Genomic DNA, 23465 nt, shown 5'->3' on the forward strand with positions numbered 1-23465 from the left:
ATGATGCTGCTTAGCCTGCTGTGTTCATCCAGCTCTGCACCTTGCTGTCTCGGATTCTCCAGCATCTGCAGTTCCTACTATCTCTGGTTAAATTCTGATCAAGGCATTGTCTTGAGAAGTGAATTAGAGTAATCAAGTAAATATTTTGCATTCACTAGATTCATTTCACAATTTGGGCTATCTTCTTTCCATTGAAATACCTTATCTAAGAGTTGTCTGTTTTTACGCAAGGCTTCACAAGCACACAAGAACCAGCAATCTCCCAAGAGGCCTTGTTTTATCTGTCCATCCTGTGGGTTTTCTGGAAACAACTGAGGTGATCTGGATATTTCCTGAAAATTCCAAACATTTTCAGTCAAATAAAAGAGCGCACACTGTCAGCAAAACTTTACATTATAGCAACATAGGAACAGAAGTACACCATTCAGCCCCTCAAATCTATTCTGCTATTCAATGAGATAATCTGTGGCCTAACTTCATATTCATGCCTTTGGCCCATATCCCTTAATACCTTTGCTTAACAAAAAAATTATCTCTGATTTGAAATAAACAATTTATACTTAAGCAGGAATATCAACTCTTCAGCTCTTCTTTAAAAATATGGTAAAGAAAGAATAATTCAGGATCTAGATTAGAAGTTGAAGCTTACATTTAACACGGTTTAGTTTGTTCAGAATTTTTTATAAGCTTGTGAAATTATTCACATCAGGAAGTTTCCCATATCATAAAACACCATCATGCCTGTGCCAGTTCCAAGAAGGGGCTCTCCAACTAGGCACCCTAGCCCGTGCTCGTTACAAAATGTTCCTTTTAAATCATATATACATTTCCCTTTTGAAAGCTATCATTGAATCAGTTTTCACCATCCATTCAAACAATGCAATTGAAATTATACTGGCATCCCACTCAGGTTCTGCTCAGAAAACAAGCCTAGTGTATCTCGTCTTTACATAACTGAGGTCCCTCACTTTTGGTACAATTCTGGTAAATGTCGTCTGCATCCTCTGCCAGAGATATTACTTCTAAAGTGTGGTACCCAGAATTGGACACAACACTCCAGTCAGGGCCAAATTAAAGACTATTTATTTATTTTCATAACTTCCTTGGTTGTGTGTTACATGACACTTTTTACAATAATTCCAAATGCTTCCTCCCCCCAACAAAAACAAGCTATATAAACTTGTCCTGCCAGCTTCAATGATTTGTGCATTGCAAGGTACCAAATATTTTTCACTACTTTTTTGGGCTATAAACTGAAATGAAAATTGGACTGCCTAGGTCCTTGACAGCCAGTCCATCTCGACCACTCAGTTTTGCACATCTCATTCAACTCACCCTCAGCTGCTTCTTCACTAAGGAAAAACAACTCCAGTCTATTCAATCTTTCCTCATTACTTCAATTTGCCAGTCCTGACCACAACTTTTGACAACCTTCTTTGTTATTGAGGAACTCAATTTAGCACATCTGACACAATTTAGTGTCATTTATTAGCCTATGTTCTTCCAAGTGAAAATAACTTTGCCCTAGATTATGGTATCTAGAAATGTCCTCACCACTGACATCAGGCTGATTGGCCTATAACTACCTAAGCTTATCAGTCTCCCCTTTTTTTGAAGAGTACAACACTCAACAACTCTACATACATCTGCTACCACTTCCACAACTCCCCCTCCGCCTCTGAATGTGGAAACTCTGGAATTATTCAATCTCAAGATTGTGGCTAGAGTCTTCCCTACTTCCCTTAGCTACTATCTGCATTATTATTTCAACAGACTAGAAATTAATACATCATATGAGCTTCTTTACAAACCAGTATGTGCCAATTTCCCTGAGACAAGATTACAGAAGATTCTTAGCTGTAAAATTGGCAAAATTAAAATATTATATACCTTTCAGCATTTCCAGGGAAATGGCATCATTGCATTTTAAGCACAAAGCATAACATTTTATCTAAGTGAACTTTACAGGTCTTCCCACAGTGTTAACAGGATTTTAATGAGGCTTTACTGATGACAATCGCTAACTGTTCTAAAGTGCAACAAAGTCCCTACCAATCTCATGGACACCTATTACCTATTCCCACAATGGGATAATTTGATTTGATCAATTCTCAGTATCACAGGTTATATCTGATTTGATGTAGTTATTGATCAGCTGTGTAAAACACAGTGAATCTTAAAATATAAATTACACAAATATGGTTATGTAAGCAAATTAACTACTGTCAACTGCGTGATAAACTATATATTTAGGATCTGTATGAGAACTTGGGATACTTTCCAAACAGGCAGATAAATTCTCACCTGTGGACGTAGCCATGTGATTTTACCTCTCAATTTGGTGATAGGTGTAGAATAACTTGAAAAAAGAGATGTGCTAGAAGCAGGGAAGCCCGGATCTTCAAATAGTTTCTTCTTTGGGATCTCCATATCCAAAATGGTCATTGTCACAATACACTTCACATATGCTTAAAGGAATCCCAGCATAATCATATTTTAATTTCCATCAGTTTTTTCTTTAGACTGAGAAAGTAATTGTTAAAGCAAAATTATGTTAGCTACTGAAACACATTTTATTTTCCAATTATAGATGTATGATCATGAAAATGCATAAAAACACACATGGCGTTCACTTAATTCTTACAGCAATTCAAGATAATTATAGATGGAAGAGTAATTTGGCTTAGTTCATCTGTTCAGAAAGTCTACAATTCCCCCTCCATCTCTGAACATTGAATAATTCCAGAGTTTTCATCTCAAGTACATCTAGAAGTCCATTCTATTTATTGCCTTTTTTTTCTAAACCTCTTATTCTAGAATATTTTGACTCTTGTATTTTAGCTTTTTGGTCTCTTCTCACCATATCTTCAAGACAGTGTCCACGCAGTCAAGCCATCTATAAGGTGTCTAAGGCGAAGAACTGGAAAAACTGTCTGGTAATTTATAGTTTATCTCCATAGCAATTGTCCTAGTCATCACAAGTGGAATACATATGAAGTCTGGTTTTACCTTTAAAACGTTAAGATGTTACATGAAAAATGCAAAAAAAAAGTTATGTGCAGTTACATGTTTACAGCAGCAAGGCTATTATCTGCAAACGGAAAAGAAGTAACTCAATGAAATCTAACACTACCATCTTTTTTTAAAGATAAAAAAGAGTAGTATTCACTTTCTTGTAATCTTGTGACTGCTCGAACTCTTTTGTCTATCTTACTTTTCCTGTGAAGTTTCCACTTTGTTTGATAATCAACTAACTCAGCTCAATGTAGATCCAAAATCTTCACCATCCTTTTGACTATTTGGATTTTCAAGCTTTGGAATTACTTTCCTCCCAACATGTCTGTCTCCACTTTCCTCTTTTGTTTTTCAGACCACCTTTGAAAAAACATATTTTGTTTCAAGCTTTTAGTTGCTGCTTCTAATTATTTGGATCAGCGTTGTCACAGATGGCAAGTAATTGGTCTATAATTTGGTTACAGGAATCTACTGTTCACCATTTTCCAAAATATTTAGAACAGAAAGAAAACTTGCTAAAAAAAAAACTGAGCCAAACCAAAATTCATTATTTTTTAAAATAGAGTGAAATGTTTATTTTCCAAATTGGTGACGGATCAGCAAGTTGAGCCAGCGATTATAAATATTACACTAAATATTACCTCTCTTACGCCTGGATGTATCGGTGCCTTATAACATGCTCCACACTCCGTACCACTGAGTTTAATACAGGCTACAACAACGGAGTTACCCACTTATATTTACAGCACAGATTTTTGGAATCCAATAAAGTATACAACTCTCTGCCTTTGAAGCATTTTTTCCCATTCAGTCCTGTTTATTTGGACAAGAATATACTTCATCTACAGCTTGTGGTTTGGATATTTTGAATTTTATTTGCCATTGTTTAGTGTGACTAAATCATGCAGCGGCTGCAGATTTCTTTTTGTTTTGTGTCACTGATTGGGAAATGTACTGAAGACTCATTTTCCTGGATACCGCCTTTGCTCGGCTCCCAGACCGGTTCAGATCCAGTCGAGTGCCGGGGACTTGAGGCCCAGAGATCTTCACTCTCAGTTGGAGATGAATATTTCAATTATGACATTGGTACAAACAACAAGAAACATACGAGCGAGACAGTAAAATGTAGATTTTACCTGGAGAACAGATAATCTTTTTTTCCATCTTGCATGAAGATAATGCAATCTAATTCCATACACATCGCCCTCAACTCTACTCGCAGCTCCGCCTGTTTGAGTAGTGTCGAAATCGCCAAATAATCAGCCTCACATCATTGTCAAAGTGGGATGTGGGCTATCGTCGGGAGGGTTGATGAGAATGGAAGCAAAGACTTGCATTTCTGTAGCCCTTCTTGCAACCCAAGGACGTCCCAAAGAGCTGCACAGTAACACATCCAATTTTTAAAAGCGTGGCCACTGCTGTAATGTAGTAAATGCGCTCGAAAATAAACAACGAAAACAAATTATCTGGTCCACTACATTGCTATGTGTGTTTGCTGCGCACAGTTCCTACGGCGTTGTATAAATTCAATACATATTATACAAATGAATGTTTACTTGCGTGCAGCAAATTCCAATAAACAGAAACGTAATAATGACCAAATAATAATGACCCGGCAGAAGAAATCGTGTCAGCTGGCGATCTTAAGGAAGTGCGTTTGCACTCGAGGAACATTGTGATACAATAAAATATGTATTTTACAAACCTCCTTAATCTAATCGTATTTTGTCATTAAAGAGACCTAGTTCACTCAGAATGGGGGATCTGAAGTGGTGTCAAGAATAAACAAAATATACTTTTTCTACAATCAGCAAAAATATATTTGAGAACACAAAAAGGTTGTGGAAAAATTGGGCAAATCACGAGGAAAGGATATAAAACAAAACTAAAACTGAGGAAAGAGCAGCAAAATACTGGGAAAGCTGAAATAAAAACAGAAAATGTTGAAAATACTTAGGTCTGACAGAATATGTGTTTATTTAGAGGGAAGAGATAAAGCTGGGAATTACCATGGTTATATGAAAATGTTTCCAGTAAGTATGTGAAGTTAATAATCATTTGCTAGTCTTTTCCCCACATCCTTCGTAATAATGCAAGACCGCGCATCGGTTATAAACTTACCTCCTTGTGCTTCTCAATGTGGCTGCAGGCTTTGACATCATTGACCAATGCTTCCCCAAGGAGACCCAGCTTGGACAGCTCTCACCCAATTCTGTTCTTTTGTATCTAAGCAAAACTACTCAATCATTTGTAATGGCTCGCCTTCCTGCTCCCACACCATTAGCTCTGATATTCCCAAGGATCAATCCTTGTCCCCGTTTATTTTTCATCTACATACTGACCCTCGGGGACATGTCAGAAAGTATAGCATTAGTTTCCACATTTAGATTAACAATATTCAGATCTGCCTCACCACCAACTCTTTTGGCTCCTCCACCATTGTTAAATTATAAGACCGCATATCCAATATCCAGTGCTGAATGAGCAAAAATCTCCAATTAGACAGTGGAGAAACTGAAGCCAGGGCTTCACTCCAGACACTATTTCCTACCTCCTGACTCAATTCCTCTTCCTGCAAGCATTAGAGAGTAAGTCAGTCTGTTCACAACCTTGGCATCAGATTTAAAAATAAACTTCCAACCTCATATTTAGACCATTGCAATGAATGCCTATTTACACCTGTGTAACTATCACTCAACTTTACCCCTACCACAGCTTACCTGCTGTTGAAATCCTTATTCCAATGCATTCATAGTTGGTCACCCACATTCTACTCTCTGTAAGCTTAGAAGTTATTGATAGCTTGGCTGCTTGTGTCTAAACTTGCACAAGTCCTGTACACCTTTGCTCACTGATTCTACAACGGCTTCTGGGCATGCAATAAATTGACTTTAAAATGCTCACTCTTGATTTCAAAATCCTTCATGGCTTCACTTCTCCTCACCTCTAATTTCTGCCATTAGTATTTGCACTCAATTCTGGCCTCAAGTATCCCAGATTTTACCATCTGTGTCTGTACCTTCAGTTGCCAGGCAGTAAGCTTTAGAATTTACTCCCAGCACTTCTTTTCCTTCAGGTCACTCCTGAGAAAATATGCTTCTTCTTCTGATCAGGTGACTTAATATCTCATGTGCCCTGGGATGTTAGTTTGTGTTAAAGGCACTATTCATGTTCTTTTACTGAAGTTGAGCATCATAGGTATGATAGAAAAACTGAGTCCAGTTCAATTATATACTTATTGGGTACTTTGAAAGATGTGGCACTGCATTACAATAAGATTATTTTATATTCTGTACTGAATTAATAAAAAACATAACCTTTGTCATAATAACAGAAAATGTTCAGCAGATCAGGCAGCACCTGTGAAGACAGAAACCAAGTTAACATTTCAGGTCAGTTGCCTTTCATGAGAACAGCTTAAATGACCTTTGTTTCTGTCATTACAGTGCTGCCTGACCTGCTGATTACTTCTAGCATTTTTCCATTTTTATATGAGATTTCCAGCAGAGACAGCATTCAAAATGCAACACCCAAAATTACAAAATCACTCATAAGTTAAGTCTCAATTATTTTTAAGTAAGTTTGAAGCAGACTTTAAAAATAAACAAACTTTATATGATCAAATATGCTTACAACAGTCTGTAGAATACTAATTAATTCCTGTGTGTACAATAACGTGGTAACCTAAATTAAGTTTTAAATGTTTTTTTTAACCGCAAGTGTAAAAGATCCAAAATTGGTTGTATTCTATAGTTTGTTTATATGGAAATGATTCTGGTAAAGAATCTGTTGTAACTAAAGGATAAAAAAGTTAAACATTGAGTTTAATAATGATATAATTTACTGTTCATATATGTTATTGTGTCAATGGAAATAACAATTAGTCCACCCCTGTGTGTTCGAGTGTATTCATACTTACAATAATTTCTCAAAGAATTTTCAAAGAGCAGACCATTTTAGCAATAGAATGCACTGTTTCTTCCATGCTACCTGAACAAAGTGAGTTATAGTAATATGCTACTGCGAAGGGCATGACTTGAAATTGTAAGACATGCATCAAATATGAGTGTGAAACAAGACAAGGAGGCACCTCACTAAGTGATTGTGCAGCATTAAAATCCTCTTTTAGGAAGACGTAAAAGTTTACCAACAAACTTCTTTGGTGGAGAATCAGCAGTACAATTGGATTAAATATATTCCCAGCCCTTATGCTGCAATGCATAATTCTAATGCAACACCAAGAATTTGATTTAAATATCCAGTATAAAAAAAGTTAATTGAAATGATCACAATCTATTCAACTAAATAAATTATGTAAATACATTATTAACAATCCACAGTTATCCTGATTGAGGTGTATAAGATTACGAGGGGCATGGACAGGGTGGATATGAAGCTTCCCCTTTGTTGAAGCGTCAACAATAAGGGGAAAAAAAAGCAGAAACCAGCCGAAAGCAGTGTAAGGAGCACGCTGCCACACCAATGCCTCACCCACCTCCTCCCACGACCATCTTTTGCCCCAAGTGTGGCTGAGTCTGCAGAAACTCCATCGGACTGTACAGCCACTTAGGGACTCACCTTGAGAATGGAACAGAGTCATCCTTGTCTGTGAGGGACTGCAAATGATGAATGATGATAATGAGGGGGCATCATTTTCGGTGAAGGGCAGGAATTTAGAGGGGGTTTGAGGAAGCCTTTTCAACTCAGAGGGTGATGGGAATCTGGAATGCACTGTCTGGGAGAGTAATAGAAGTGGGAAATCTCACAACTTTACAAAGCAGGTGGATGAGCACTTGAATTGTTATACGAGTCTATATCCTTTTGCCTCCACAATACCTTTGCTATATTGATCAAAAAGTGTCAATCCACCTTGACCCATAGATTCCAAAATACCTAACTGATATCCCGATATGGTGTAGATGTGACTTGAATTACAGTGCATTTACCCAAATTAAAGAACATGTACCAGAATTATGCCTGTTCTTCAAATATTTTCTATTTCAATCTAAAAGTACACATTGACTTGTCACATGACATAAACTATGCCCAAATTAATCATCAGAATTATTTACACACGATAAAATGATGACAAAACTACATACAGCTTTTAACATTTTGTTCTCACACCAAACCTTTTTCTGAAAAAGAATAGCTGGATAATTTTCATTTGAATGCTATTCTGGAAGGTTAGCAAGCATCTGTGCCTTTTTTTTGGTTCACAATTCTCAAGGTAAAATGAACGGCGAGTCACAAATGCAAAGTGCCCTCCCCATGTGAAATAGATAGGAGACATATAAATCACCCTTAGAGCACTGTTAGTATAGGATCTATTGAATTTAAAAAACACACCAAGAATTGGAGAACCTGTACACTTTGTTGAACTTAAGTTACATACCCATTCCCAAAAAATGAGTCTTGATGGATGAGGGATAAGTTCTGTCTTCAGACTAAAGAAACTGCACAACACGGCATGTAAAATTTGAAAACACTAGAACAGACCAAATCCTACATAAATAAAAGTTCAACCAATTGTAAGTGATATCCAAGCTTTCCAAGCTGATATTGACAAATTGTAAAGAGTATTTCAGGATCTTTCTCTGTAATGATAGCTCATGGTATCCTGCACTATGTTTCTGATAGATTACATAACTTCAGGTTTATAAATATCAAAGGGAATTGGATTAATCCTTTCTACATGATCACGATGGGTCTAATATAAAGCATGTGCAGCCTAAGAAATAAAGCAAAGAGTTTATATCTATCAAGTATCAAATAATCCACATCATCCAAAGTGGGAAATAAAAAAAATGTAAAAATCAATTATTTTAAATTGCCTATATACCGAACTTACACATGGATGTATACAAAATATGTTTATGGTCTCCATTACCAAGATTTATTGTCCATTGCATAATGGTTTATTCATTCTGAAATAATCTTTCATTTTCAAACACAAAGTTCCAGTGATAATCCAATTGAAATGTTTGAAGCTACAATCATGCACTCAATCCCTATATACTCAGATTTTCTCCAGAAATTATTTTTCAAGTATTCAGTTTTAGTTGTAGGCTTTTCTACTGCCTCAAAACATATCAATTCAGAAGTCTGCATTGTTCTTTCTTACCTGAAAAATCACTTTACAGTCTACTCTACATCCCCTGCACATACATACAATTCCAGTTATATTCCAAGTGGTACTGGAGATGTAACAAACCTGTCCTTATGTTGTCGAAACAATAGCATTATCCAAGTCAACCACAATATCATGGCTTCCTTGTTTATTTTTGTATACATTCACATTTTCACATTATTGGTACTTGCAAAATACTTTGATAAAATAAAACGTTTCCATTAGCCTTTTCCTCTTAAAATACATACATAAAGTTCAGTTTGACGAATTTGCAAGTATAAGAATTCTTGTATGATTTTAGTTGGCTAATAAAAAGGAAGTTTTATGCGTACAAATGAAAGACAAAATTCAAAGCTGGAAATCTGAAAATAAAAACAGAAAATGTTGGAAATATACAACAGATCAGTTAACATCCACGAAGATAAAGACATGTTAAAATGTTCTTGGTGTATTTGATCAGAACTGTGTTTGTTTTTTATTTTAATCTTCATTAGTTATCGATGAACATTATGAAAATTATAAACCTGAAAACTACGACATCCACATAAGATCATGGATAAATAGCTTCTTCAGTCTTGGGAAAATATAACTTTCATCTTAACAATAACTTGCCACTATGCAAAATATTATGTTTCGTAAAAAGACAAAGCTAATCAGTTTGGGTTGCTAGGACAAATGTACTATCTGGACATTATAAAATCGTTCTGACTTACAGAATTTTGTTTTGTAAACAATTAACAATCCATTTTCTGAGGAAGTGTTTTATTTCATTTTACTGAACATGGTATAATGAGGCTTCTGTAAAAGGAAACAAGCTTATGGATTAGAAATCAGTAGAATACTGATGAAAAAGGCACCACTGGCTGCACTACCTCAGAAAAGTATGGCCAGTTAAACAGTTGCATACAAGTTCTTGTGCAAATTCATAACACAGTTTTTGGCCCCTATACAAATTTACTTCTTTTTGAACATACTTTAAGAGATACAAAAAAGGGAAAAGGTACAAAAATTTATCAGAATAAATGGACTTTGGTGAGGTGGTTCCAGTGTTGACACAGTGGCTACAATTCTCTCAGTGTTGTCTTTATCTCCTGGGTCGTCCTCAATAGCATATTTACTAAATCCAACATTTATACCTATGGGAGCGCATGCTATTCATCAAGTTGAATAACAGAGGTGTCCTAGATAATCCGACATCGAAACAAACAGAAATTGGCAACTGTCAAAACCACCACATTAGTACAGCACCAATCATAACGAACTGCACAATATTCTATCTTACCTCTGAACCACAACCAGGCACCCAAACTACCAGACTGTGGAACTGGGTCAAAAATCACACGACACCAGGTTATAGTCTAATAGATTTATTTGATGACACAAGCTTTTGGAGTCTCGCTCCTTCTTCAGGTGTCCGAAAGCTTGTGTTTTCAAATAAACCTGTTGGACTATAACCTGGCGTTGTGTGATTTTTGACCTTGCCCATCCCAGTCCAACACTGGCACCTCCACATCAAGACTGTGGAACAACAGCTAGTGTTGAACTTCAATGCATCCCACCCCAAATTCCACAGCATCATTCCATAACACACACAGATATGCCTATCAACCCACTAGGTTTGCCAAATTTTTTAATAACTGAAACAAAGGTATGATGGAATTGAAATACAATTGTACTTAGAGATGGAATACTTGAGACTCTACTGTACAAACTGCAATGTAAAATGAAGGCTTGTCCTATGGATTAAAACAAAATGTCTCATTAGAACATTGGAGCAAATGTTCTTTTTTTTAATCTAATCGTTGTGACGATATGTTTTTCTTTGTATACTGTAATAAAACAGTTGACAAATTTGGGTAAAATATTCGAGTGCCTAATTCCACTATTTCAAAGGAGTGCAAGTAAATGAACTCTAAGAATTCAAGAGTTCATTCACTTTCTCGAAAATATTCATTCCAATAATTCTTTCGAAAAAATTCTGCAAAAATATGAAGTTGAATATCAGAAAACAATAAGAGACACACATTTCAATTCATAGTGTAATGTAAAGGCAAAATAAACTAATCTTAAATAATTTTGGACCAAATGTAAAGGATCCAATTGAAATTACTCTGAAACAGCCCAAATGCAGAACATTTAAATCATTACCTTTACATCTCTATGCTTCTGTATGCATCCCAGTGTAGATTCTAGTCTCCTGGAAATATGTATAATGAATTAAGTTGGGTCTCAACTTGCTACAAGTGAAATCTCCTTTCGGAGAGAAAAACAAGATGCATCATGCACCAATTAATGCACCAAAAGATCTTGCATCGAATAATACATTACTGCTGAACAGTGCTTGCTGTTACTAATCAAATTTATATTGAAAATGGAACATTTGAGCTGAGCAATATGTACCATCAAACTTATTGGAAATGAGAGGTTTTACTAATGAATCTTTCTGTTTTGGCAAAATCAGAATTCATACGCTTTATGCTGTCTCAATGATTCCTGTTCAATTTAGCAATACATCATATGTAATTTCTATTCTGTAACTAACTAACGAGAAGCAACCAATACTATACTAATTATTTCACTAGCACCAACCATTCAATAGCAGGTCACTTGTTGATTGCCTCTTCAGCAGCAATAGGTTCTACACTGTAGTAACTAACTTGCTGGTGTTGAGATGCTGTCTGTCCTTTCAAGCTGTTCTGCTCACTGAAGATTTCAAGTGCCTGGATTAACAATGAATCATCCTCAATCTATGATTTGTGAAGTTACATGTCCCGAATGTATGTCAAACACTCAAAGAGTGACAAAATTACTATTAGAACTACATGAAATACTGTCTTGTAAAAAACAGTTTTGGAATGCTGATTTAGGCTTCTCCATTCCGTGGAAGAGGTCCTTAAGGTAACCAGCACAAATCCTGGAATTTTGTTTAAATTAAAAAGTCATAGCTGGAAACATTTTCAGTTTCTGTAGCTGTTAGGTTCTCATGTTAGTTATTTTCTTGAATGCATCCAATAATGGCATGGATTGATCAGCTATGCTGAGACATTGACATCCCTGAGTGAGATGGGGTTTGATGCATCAGATGGTTTATCTTCTAGAAGTGTCATAACAGCAGCAGGGTTAGCACTATGTGCAAAAATCTGTTGGATTGCTCTCCTCAAGTTCACATGCAGTCTGTTCTGAGTCAGGTAAAAGGTCTCCATGGCAATGGCCTTCATGGTTCCAGCACATAGATCCTCATACAAAGGACCAGTGTACATTCGTGAGGTCTGGAAGAGAAGCAATTTGAGAAGTTACAGGACTTCTTGGCTGTGACAACAAATACAAGATAACAACAATAAATAGGACACATTTATAAAAGTGCTTCTCTCAGAGTACATAAGCAACTCCCAAAGTTAATTTAAATACACTAGGTCCTAACCAGTCATTGGGTGAAACAAGTTTATTTCTAACATCATAATTGCTTATTTTGCAAATTACCTCATATCCATGTCGTCTCATTCTCAATCCTTTAATGAGGGGGAACAGTTTTTCCCTAACCACTGTGCCTGGTCTCATGCCTTTTAATATCAAATCTTTTCTGTTTCTTTTTTTTATTCATTAATGGAACGAGGGCATCGCTGGCTAGATAGCATTTATTGCCCATCCCGAATTGCCCAGAGGGCAGTTCAGAGTCAACCACTTTTCTTACAAGTGAAATGACTTCTCCAGTCTATTTTCGTAACAGAAGTCCCTCATTCCTGGATCTATTCTCTCATAAAAAAAATTTGATAAATTACTGGGACATAAGGCTACTTAATGAGGTAAGAATCCAAGATGTTTGCAGTAGTGTATTAGTGCGGATAGAAAATTGGCCCCTTCCTAACTCCCTACCTACACTCACCTTTCCTGGCCCCATCCCCGCCTCTTCGACCTGTTTGTTTCCTCTCCACCTATCCTCTCCTCTATCCGCCTCCCACTCTCTCCCTATTTATTTCAAAACCCCCTTCCCCTCCCCCTTTTCTGATGAAGGGTCTAGGCCCGAAACGTCAGCCTCTCTGCTCCTATGATGCTGCTTGGCCTGCTGTGTTCATCCAGCCCTGCACCTTGTTGTCTCGGATTCTCCAGCATCTGCAGTTCCTACTATCTCTGATTCAATAAAAAAGAGTGAGTGGATTAAGAGGACATTTTTGGGATTGCAACCTGTAACTAGTGGAATGCCACAGGGATCAGTGTTAGATCAGGAATTATTTACAATATATATTAATGATTTGAATGAAGGAAGTGAATGTACTATTGCAGATGACAAAAGAGGTGGGGAGGGAAGTATTGAGGATGACTCAAGGAGTCTACAGAGGTATATAGACAGGTTAGGTGAGGGAGCAAAAATTAGGCCGATGGAATATGATGTGGGAAAATGTGAGGTTATGCACATTGGCAGGAAAATTGAAAGGTCTAAATATTACTTAGATGGGGAAAGACTGCAGAAAGCTGCAGCAGGGAGGGATTTAGGAGTCCTAAGGCATGCATCACAAAAAGCTAGCATCCAAGTTCAGCAGGTAATAGGGAAGGCAAATGGAATATTGACCTAAAATTAAGAGGGGTTGGAGTATAAAATCAGGGCAGACTTGCCAAAGTAGACCAAACAGTTAAGGAAGCATACAGTGTCCTATATTATATGAATAGTGGCATACAGTAAGGTGCATGAAGGTTATGTTCAATTTATATAAGACAATAGTTAGACTACTGGGATACTGTGAACAGTTATGGGCCCTTGATCTAAGAAAAGATATAGTGACAGGATGATCCCAGGTATGGACGAATTTTCTAATGAAGAGAGATTGGGTAGGTAAGGCTTGTACTCATTGGAGTTTAGAAGACTGAGAGGAGTTATAATTGAAACATACAAGATTCTTAGCTTGACAGGGTAGATGAGGCAACACAGTGGCTCAGTGGTTAGCACTGCTGCCTCACAGCGTCAGGACCCAGGTTCAATTCAAGCCTTGGCTAACTGTCTGTGTGGAGTTTACATGTTCTTCTGATGTTTGTGTCAGTTTCAGCTGGGTGCTCCAGTTTCCTCCCACTGTCCAAAGGTGTGCAGGTTAGGATTGGCCATGCTAAATTGTCCATAGTGTGCAGTGAAATGTGGGCATACTGAATAATGTGAGGTTATGGGGATAGGGCCAGGGGCTGGGTCTGTGTGGGATGCTGTTTGGAAGGTCAGTGTCGACTTGATGGGCCGAATGGCCTCTTTCTGCACTGTAGGGATTCTATGATTCTTGATGAAGAGAGACTATTTCTCCTGTAGGACAGTCTAGGACCACAGGACATAATCTTAGAGTAAAATGTCACCCATTCAAGATACAGATGAGAATCTTTTTCTCACAGAGTGTGGTAAATCTGTGAAATTCTTTACTGCAGAAGGCTGTCAAGGCTTGGTATATTCAAGGATGAAACAGATAAATTTTTAATGATAAAAGGAATCAAGAATTATGGAAATAAAGCAGTAAAGTGCAGCTGAGGATTATCAGATCAGTTATGACCTCATTGAATGGCGGAGCAGACTTGATGGGCCTACTTCTGTTGTTACGTCTTATGGTCTAAAGCTCTTCTTCACTCACTTTAATGAGCTCATATCCTTCCCAAATAGTGGGTGGCCAGAACTATACACAATATTCAAGCTAAGGTCTAACTAGTAACACAGTGTGGAGCTAGAGGAACACAGCAGGCCAGGCAGCATCAGAGGAGCAGGAAAGCTGATGTTTCAGGTCAGGACCTTTCTCCAGAATTTCTGAAAAAGGATCCTGACCCAAAACGTCAACTTTCCTGCTCGTCTGATGCTGCCTGGCCTGCTGTGTTCCTCCAGTTCCACACTGTGTTATCTCTGGCTCCAGCATCGGCAGTTCTTACTATCTCAAGGTCTAACTAGTTAGTATCTTCTTTTCCTTTTTGGCTGTCCTTCCTAAATGTCAAATGTCCCTGCCTTGGTCACCCTGGAGCTATGTTTCTGCATGGCAATTAGATCACATGCACTTACCTCCATTAGAACCTTTAAAATAGCTACCTTGTTGCCAATGCTGTGTTCTGCAAAATAAGCACCTTCAAATGTTTAATTACAAGATACCTGTTTCGCAAAGTTTTATTGGTCAATCTTTAATGTACAGTATTTTAAGTATCTTACATGGTTTTCCAGGAATCGTCGCACTTTGTAGAAATCTGGTAAATAGTTGTTTCTGACTACAATCTGTAACCATCGAATTCTAATTTCAGCATTCATGGAGTCGAGCAGCGCAGAGTAACTCTTTGAGAGTTTCATCATGGCCTCTGACAAGGCAAAAATAGAAAAATGTTTAGGCATTTCAACTCATCTAAATTATTTATATTGATAGCAATATTAACTGAACAAACAAACTTTCAAAAATGAGCAACTGAACAGTTTATGTTGTAGTTCTATTAGGACGATCCTCAGATTTAGTCCTCATCACAGCCTTGGTCCAAAAATGGAAAAAAAGAGCTGAATTCCACAGGTGAAATGAGTATGAATGAATTTGACATAGGCAGCATTTGACCAAATGTTGTGTCAAGAATCACTTAACAAAAAGGAAAGTCAATGGGGATCGGGGAAAACTCTTTGCTGGATGGAGTCATTCTTAGCACAAAGGAAGGTAATTTTATTGTTGGAAGCTAATCACCCCAGCCCCAGGACATCATAACTGGAGTTTCTAAGGTATTGCCTTCACTTGCTTCATCAATGCCCTTCCCTCCATTGAGATTGTAAGTGAGGATTTTTACTGATAATTGCAGAGAATTCAGTGCTATTCTCAGATACTTATGCAATCCATGCCTGCATTCTGCAAAGCCTGAGTGTTCACATTTGCACTGATTAGTGGCAGGAAACAATCACCGTACAAGAGTCAGGCAATGACTATCTCCAACAGGGCAGAATCTAACGATCTCCCTTCGACATTCTATGGTACTAATATTGTTGATTTTCCCCACCATTTGGGACTAACCATATGAGCTTTTTATATTCACTCACATGACATGGGCATTGCTGGCTGGCCGTCCTGTGTTGCCTGTGAGAAGGTGGTGGTGAGCTGCCTTCTTAAACTGCTGCAGTGCACATGATGAAGGCTAACGCACAATGCTCTTAAGGGAGGGAATTCCAGGATTTCGATCCAGCAACAGTTAAGGACCAGCAATAGATTTCAAGTCAGGGCGGTGAGCAACTTGGAACGGAACTTGCAGGTGCTGGCATTCCCATGTATCTCCTGCCCTTGGCCTTGTCCCTGTCAAGCCTTTAAGAATCCTATATATTTCAGTCAGATCACATCTCATTCTTCTAAACTCCAGTGAGTACAGTCCTAACCTGTTTAGCCTTTACTCATAAGCTATCCCTTCATACAAAGTATCATCGAAGTAAACCTTCTCTGAACTCCAATGAAATAACATCTTTCCTTAGATAAGGGGACCAAAATTGCTCACCGAACTCCAGATGTGGTCTCACCAGTACCTTGTACAGTTGAAGTAAGACTTCCCGACTCTCATACTCCAACCCCCTTGAAATAAGGGCCAACATTCCATTAGCCTTCCTGATTTCCTGCTACACCAGTGTGCTAGCTTTCTGTGTTTTGTGCACAAATATCCTCAAGTCCCTGTGTGCTGCAGATTTCTGCACTTTTTCTCCATTTAAATAATACTGTTCTTTTGTTCTCCCTTCCAAAATGAACAACTTCACATTTTCCCACATCATACCCATTTGCCAACTTTTGCCCACTTATTGAACTTATTAATATCCCTCTGTAAACTGTTGTATCCCTCTCGCAACTTGCCTTCCACCAATTTTGTGCCATCTGCAAAATTTAGCCACAGTACATTTGCTTCCTTCCTCCAAGTATTTATATTGTAAACATTTGTGGTCCAAGCACCAATCCCCGTTGTAACCCATTCATTACAGGTTGCCAACCTGAATATGAGACCCTTATCCCCATTTAGTGCTTCCTGCCTATTAGCCACTTCTCTGTCCACGTTAATATACAACTCCAACACCATGTCAGAATGCGTATTCTTGTTTAAACATTCATGTTCCCCTCAAAATATTAGGGTTCAAAATTTTTATTTCTGATGCTCACAGAAATTAACCATGCATTAATAATCAATGATAATATTGACATGCAGGTGACAGCAACATTTATAGAAAACCTTGTGAATTTGCTGGGAAATTCAAACTATGAGCAGTTCTGTGATCCCTATAGTTGGACGGCTAAATGTGTAAAATTTTGAGAAACCTCTCCTGACTCCCAATATTATATTCTCTTTCAGAATGTACACGTGACAACTCAGATACTTAAAGCATCACATAAATCCTTTCCCATGTCCCTTATCAATAGCTGCAGTAAACAAAGTGCAACATGCCAAACTGCTACAGTTTTACCACAACTGAACTGTTAAATCACTAAACAAGAGAACTGGAGAGCTTAATGAAGAAAAGCTCTATAAAGCCAATGTAATCACTTGACAACATTCCTTTTGCATGTGTCTCTTTGGAATAGTTAATATAGCTAAGATATTTTTCTAGTGTTCTATCGTTAAAATGTTAGGTTTCAAGAATAAATCAAAATTATAACTTCTCAAATTGATAGCAAAATTGTGTCTTTGCATATATTATATTCCAGAAAACATTCACTTGCCACAAGATATCACTCACTCATATTTCCCTGCAAAATTGAAATCTGTACAAGGCTGGGCGCTGCCTTCATTGTCAAATTAAGCTTAGTTATCTACCACTTTGATCAGCTAAACATTATCACTGCCTCATACAACCTTTCCCTGCCTAATCAGAATGCTGAAACACACATTCATCTAAAAGAAAATAAGTCTTCCTTATGATTACATAAAAGGTTTATACCACCAAAGGAGACCACCATTTGGTCCATCCTGCGCATGTCAACTAAAATAAAGTCGAAATTAAACAGTTTAATTAACCCATTCTTTACAGTAATAAGCATACTACTTGATTGTAGCAATTCTGTTTATAATCATGCAGGTTACATAGAAGGTAGCCTCAGTATTAATTTCTCTGTTAATTATTCTCCGAAGAATGCAACATCAAGTTAGAAGTCTTGTTGTTGTAACCCATGAATGATTTATGAAAGGGAAAAGCAGAAATGTTTGCTATTCAGTGTCAGAAACATGGAAAAAAACTACATTAATAACATGCGTAGTGCGAAGTATGATGAGATCAAAGTCACTACGAAGCAAACCTGGCAGCTGTCAATGAAATCTGGGAATCAGTAGTTCTGCTTTCAGCACTGAAGAATGAGCAGCCTGCAATGGAATGGGAAACAATCCCTCTATTTTTGATTTAGACTCTTCAACTTCTGAGGTCTGTGTGACTTTAGAACTCTCTGCCTCAACAGGTGGTGGAGAAGGGGTGGTGTCATTAAATATTTTTAAGGCAAAAGTAGACACTTTCTTGTTAGGCATAGGAATCAAGCGTTATCAGTGGTGGGGTAGATGAAAAGTGGAATTCAAAACACAAAAAGATCAGCCATAATACTACTGATTGGAGGAGTAGGCTCAAGGGGCTAAATTACCTTCTTCTGCTCCTATTTCATATGTTTGTATACAAGTCCTCTGAACTTAAAATAACCAGATCAGATTCACTTTTTGACTTGTATTTCACAGCTAAGATGGTGTTTACATTCAGCTTCCCACAAAAGTGATCAAGTTCTTAAAGTTTTGATGTAGTAAAAGGCTTTACACATTGATAAGCTTTCCAACTGTATTTCTAGAGAGGAGTGACCACTGAAGTATTCACAGTAGCATGACTTTCTTTCAAAGCACAATGAGCAAACTTCAAATCAAAGCATTTATTTAAATATGCATATTGATATGTTAGAGTGAACTCTAAGAAAACAGTTGAACAAGTACATTATCCTACCATGAGGCAGTGGAGATCTGTCTAGAAGTTTGTCCAACAGGTGAACTATTTGGAACGTTTTCCATTTAGAAATATCAATGTCAGTAATACGGTTTCCATCAAGAGTTTCTGAACTCCAGAGCTGGTACAGAGATTCCACTGGTTTGATCAAACTAGATCCCTGAGACAAATCTGGCTCCAGCAATGGAGGTCCCGATGCATTCAGCCAGCGCTCAAACTCTAACCCTAAAAACAGAGAAAAATCTCCAGATGAAATTGGTCTTTGATAAAACAATTTCTTAGATCAAACAAGCAAACTATTTTCTAACATGGTCAAGAAAAACAAAGATCATTATATGAGAAAATAAGAATTGATTTAAGTGAAGTGTAGAGTTGATCTTATTTATGTGTTCTGATGCACAAATGCTTAAGGTAATGTTAAATATTAAATTGAACATTTTCCACTTTCTATTTACAGTGGACTTTTTTTGAGGACTCGCCTTAAGATTTTCATACCCGGCTACTTTCTCATCTTTAATTTTACTTCTTGGCTTTCAGGAGCTCCTTTCTTTCCTTCTCACTAATTCATTTAATAGGTGATGCACTCACTTGATAACAATATGTTTTCATGTTGACATGTGCAACAGGTAGACTTGCACAGAAGCAAAATTAAGAGTAATCGTCAATGTCCTCAGTAATGAGCAATCTTCTATTAAAAACTTAAAAGCTCAATATACAAGGCAAACATTAATTTCTAGGCATCACAGTATTTATATTAGCATAAGACAGCTAGGATAAGTTAGCAAAACATTTTTTTTTCACCAACATAAGTGACACACAAAAAACCCATCAACCTAAACATATCTTTCACAGAGTGGTGAGGTCATAGCTAATGTGTTTCAATTGTACAGGCACAAAGTTGGAAGATTTTAAGCAGCCAGTTTACTGCTGGTCAGAGCACAATTTCAAATTAAATTTAGCAGCTGACGGTGTTCATTACAATCAAAGCATCCATTACATTTTTCTCCACATAATAGCCCATGAACAAATATAGCCTTAAGCAAGATGTTCCATGTCCATTTGCAAGGAATTCATTATCTCAGTGATTTCAACTTAATTTGGCTTCTAGTAAGCTGAACATTTCTTTGTTCACCACTGAGAACTGCTATCCCTCCTTTGCAGCCTCCTTCGCCTTCCCACTTCACAGCTTCCCTTTCCCTTCTTCCCTTGCAACCCCCACTTTTCCCCTCACCCTCTTGAAGTCTCTTTTAGCTTCCTCCTAACAACTCGTAGCCCTCTTCCTTTCTACCACCCAACCTCTCCTCCAAACTTTCTTGCACTCACTCTCCTCCAGTTCCCCTAACTTCCTTTACAGTTTGTCTCTTCCTCCGCATCTCCACTGCAGTCTCTTTCTTCCTCTTGTCTATGGCAAACAGAACTCCCGAAGATAGCTACCAGCCTCAGGTACCAACAACAACCCCCTCCAAACAAATGCTTAGCCATAGCACATTCTGCCCTTGGAACCCTGGGTCTCCACACCTCCAACTGGCCTTCACTACTCTGCACCCTGACCTCTCTTATCACACTCAGCCTTGGCAAACCATGGACACCTCTTCCCCAACCTGCAAAAAGGATTCCCTGATAGGTCACTTACTCACCTTCCTTCTTTACGCTGCTTTCTGTATCTCCATTCACAAATCTTTGCTCCCTTGCATTTCCTGCTGATAGCGAACTTATGTGCCGATTGGCAACAGAGATACAGCCTGTGATCGGAGGAACAGTTCCTCACTGATTCTCTCTATTCTACTTACTGAGGAGACTTTTCTCCCATTAGTTGTGGAGACTTTCTAGAATTTGCCTGCCATGGCTATGTATTGTGAGCCCTGCAATCTCCTGATAGAGAAATTCTACTGGACAAATCAGGTCAACTGGAAAATATCCTTTCTGCTAACTCCATGACAAGCTGCAACGTAATCTTAGTGCAATAAATTCCTGCTTCTACACACAGGTCTCATGGGCTTCTTAGCGACTGTCAACACATTTCCAATGATCGGTGAACTGGGGTTGTTTTGATTTTACAATCTTCACCCATTAAATACTTAATAATCTTTTCAATGACAGAGCACCACAGTACAATTGTATAGACTATCCTACTTGAGAGTAGATTGTTTGTATCTCCATCTCAGTAATAGCATTGATCAATGAAGCATTTAGAGTTACATGTATCAAACCTGTAATCTCCTTCATCTTTGGGAATTATTCCACAAAGATCTTAATAAAATTCATGGGGTGTGTGCGTCGTTGGGCAGACTAGTATTTATTATTCATCTCTAACTGATCTTCAGAATGTGGGTGAGCTGCCTTCTCAAACTATTTTCATAGATCTTTCAAGCTATTGGTTTCCCATGGATAAGGGGATGAAATAGCTTCCTTCAGTAAACAATGCACTAGTCTTCTGCTTAACATGACTCGGGACAACAGGCTAACTTCAGCTCTTGATGTCATCAGCCACAGCCTGAAATGAGCCTGAAGTATAAAACTTCAACTTTGACATTCAATGGAAGTACCATTCATGTGAAGAGATTCCTGGATGGTGAATGCAGTATTAGTCCATTAAGAGATCCCTTGTTCAGCACGGTTTCTTTGAACATTTCTGATATTGAAGTTTCTTCAGCTCTGTTCATAAGTTCTGCGTGGGGTGGAGGTGAGGTATTTTTCAGAGCAGTTACTGAGCATCTTTGGAGTCATCTGACCAATTGGCAATCCTCTTGGGTCACTTCTTCTAGTCTAAATAATTCCTACAGGAAGACTCATTGTTGCACAGTTATAACTGTTGGTAAGTAATGACAGCAGCTTGATAATTGCCTCAAAAGGCTTTTGGAAACTTAAGTGACAACAAGAAAATGAAAGTACAAAAAAATAGCCTGACAATTTGACAACCTTCTTAATGCGTTACTTAGACACTACTTCTTCTCCAGATCAATTAACTCTGGACATTCAGCTGATATAGGTAATTAAATGGAAAGTTGCCATCATCCTACCATACCACAAGGCTACTCTCTCATTAGAGTCAGCGAGAGACGACTTGTGGTGGTTTAACCCTGAAAGCCACCATGCCTCAGGCAAGGGGAAGTGTTAAGGAGGAGACCTCTTTATAGTAACCTCAGCTGATGCAGAAATTGAATCCATGCTGTTGACATTACTCTGCACCACACACCAGCCATCCAGCCAACTCAATTAACCAAACCCTCACTTGTAAATAACTAAGATTGCAATGATTATGCACAAAATGTGTGTGTAATGTCATTTTGGTTTTAATTACATGCAATATTGTGTGTCTCAAAGTTTCTTGAATTCATCACAATCACATAAAACTAGACAGAATAAAAATTGAGGAGAGATTCTAGATAATGGAATTCAACCTAATTGTCAGATTTTTTTACGTATTTAATTATCAATTTCACATCGATAAACTAAATGTCACCAATCAAAAAAAATGGACATGACTGCCTTTAAGCAGAACTGCTTAATCAGTAACACAAGTTGTTAAAATAGCGACAGAAACTCAGACCAGGCACACTGGTCTCTTCAATAGTACATTCTCTTCAAATAATACATTCCAAAAAACAGGAAAATCTGCGTAAGAAAGTTGTGGAACATTATCACTGAAAATAGTTTTTCCTTTAGAACAAGCAACAAAACATAATTTGCAAGTGAACATTTTTGCTCTTATCTTCAAGGACAAATAGTCTGCAGGAATCTCTAAGACCACAGACTTGTTTTCTTAAGTTAAAGGAATACACTTCAAGTAAAATTCAAAGGTTGTCTGTCTACAAAGTTGATAGCCACATGGGGCAAACCACAAACTGCTCATCTAACCCCTCAACTGAAAGATCAGATCTAAAGCATGGAATGTTGCTAATGCATTGACACAGTTTTAAAGATGCAAGAATGAGCTATATCGGAGTGGTATAGTTTTCAGTTCTTTTTTTAACTCAAAGTGTTCTGAAGTAACCACAAGTCTCAGAAATGAGAGCTCAGCTGTAGAAGTAACTAACAGGAAATAAACATAAAGAAATAAACATAGGAAAGTAAGGTTTTATTTTTGTGTATTGCCTGCCTGTAATTTTCCTGAGCATTAAAACAAATAGGCAAATGCCACAGTTGGTGGAGAGAGACACAGGAAGGAATCACATGATGACAAGTGAACAACTGGAAACCAGTGGGTTACTGGTCTACTGTCTAAAAGAGAACAACGAACACATTTACCCTTGTAACAAAAGAATAATCCAGAATGTACTTCTATTGACAGACAATCAAAAGTCAGCATCAGAAATAACTGGAAACAAGTTTAAACAAAACAAGGAAAAGAAAAACGTGCTCCCTCAACATTTTGTCGTACAGTAGGCATTCCTTGTA

The 23465-nt window shown here is 37.7% G+C and overlaps 2 protein-coding genes across 2 annotated transcripts in view; both read right to left on the reverse strand.

The window, feature by feature from the left end:
- The window catches only part of LOC109930080 (calpain-10), a 38173-nt gene extending 33580 nt beyond the window's left edge, over window positions 1-4593 (reverse strand). The window contains exons 1-3 of the mRNA XM_048604573.1: window positions 4152-4593; window positions 2305-2523; window positions 201-332 (exon numbers count right to left, since the gene is read on the reverse strand). Of these exons, the coding sequence (XP_048460530.1) occupies window positions 201-332; window positions 2305-2445 (273 nt within the window). The 5' untranslated portion in view covers window positions 2446-2523; window positions 4152-4593. The remainder of the gene's footprint in view (window positions 1-200; window positions 333-2304; window positions 2524-4151) is intronic.
- Window positions 4594-9278: 4685 nt separating this feature from the next.
- The window catches only part of rnpepl1 (arginyl aminopeptidase like 1), a 59991-nt gene continuing 45804 nt past the window's right edge, over window positions 9279-23465 (reverse strand). The window contains exons 8-10 of the mRNA XM_048604574.1: window positions 19068-19292; window positions 15306-15448; window positions 9279-12414 (exon numbers count right to left, since the gene is read on the reverse strand). Coding sequence (XP_048460531.1) covers window positions 12178-12414; window positions 15306-15448; window positions 19068-19292 — 605 coding nt within the window. The 3' untranslated portion in view covers window positions 9279-12177. The remainder of the gene's footprint in view (window positions 12415-15305; window positions 15449-19067; window positions 19293-23465) is intronic.

The sequence above is a fragment of the Rhincodon typus genome, chromosome 13 (genome assembly GCF_021869965.1).
Source record: "Rhincodon typus isolate 14 chromosome 13, sRhiTyp1.1, whole genome shotgun sequence".
Classification (NCBI taxonomy): Eukaryota; Metazoa; Chordata; class Chondrichthyes; order Orectolobiformes; family Rhincodontidae; genus Rhincodon; species Rhincodon typus.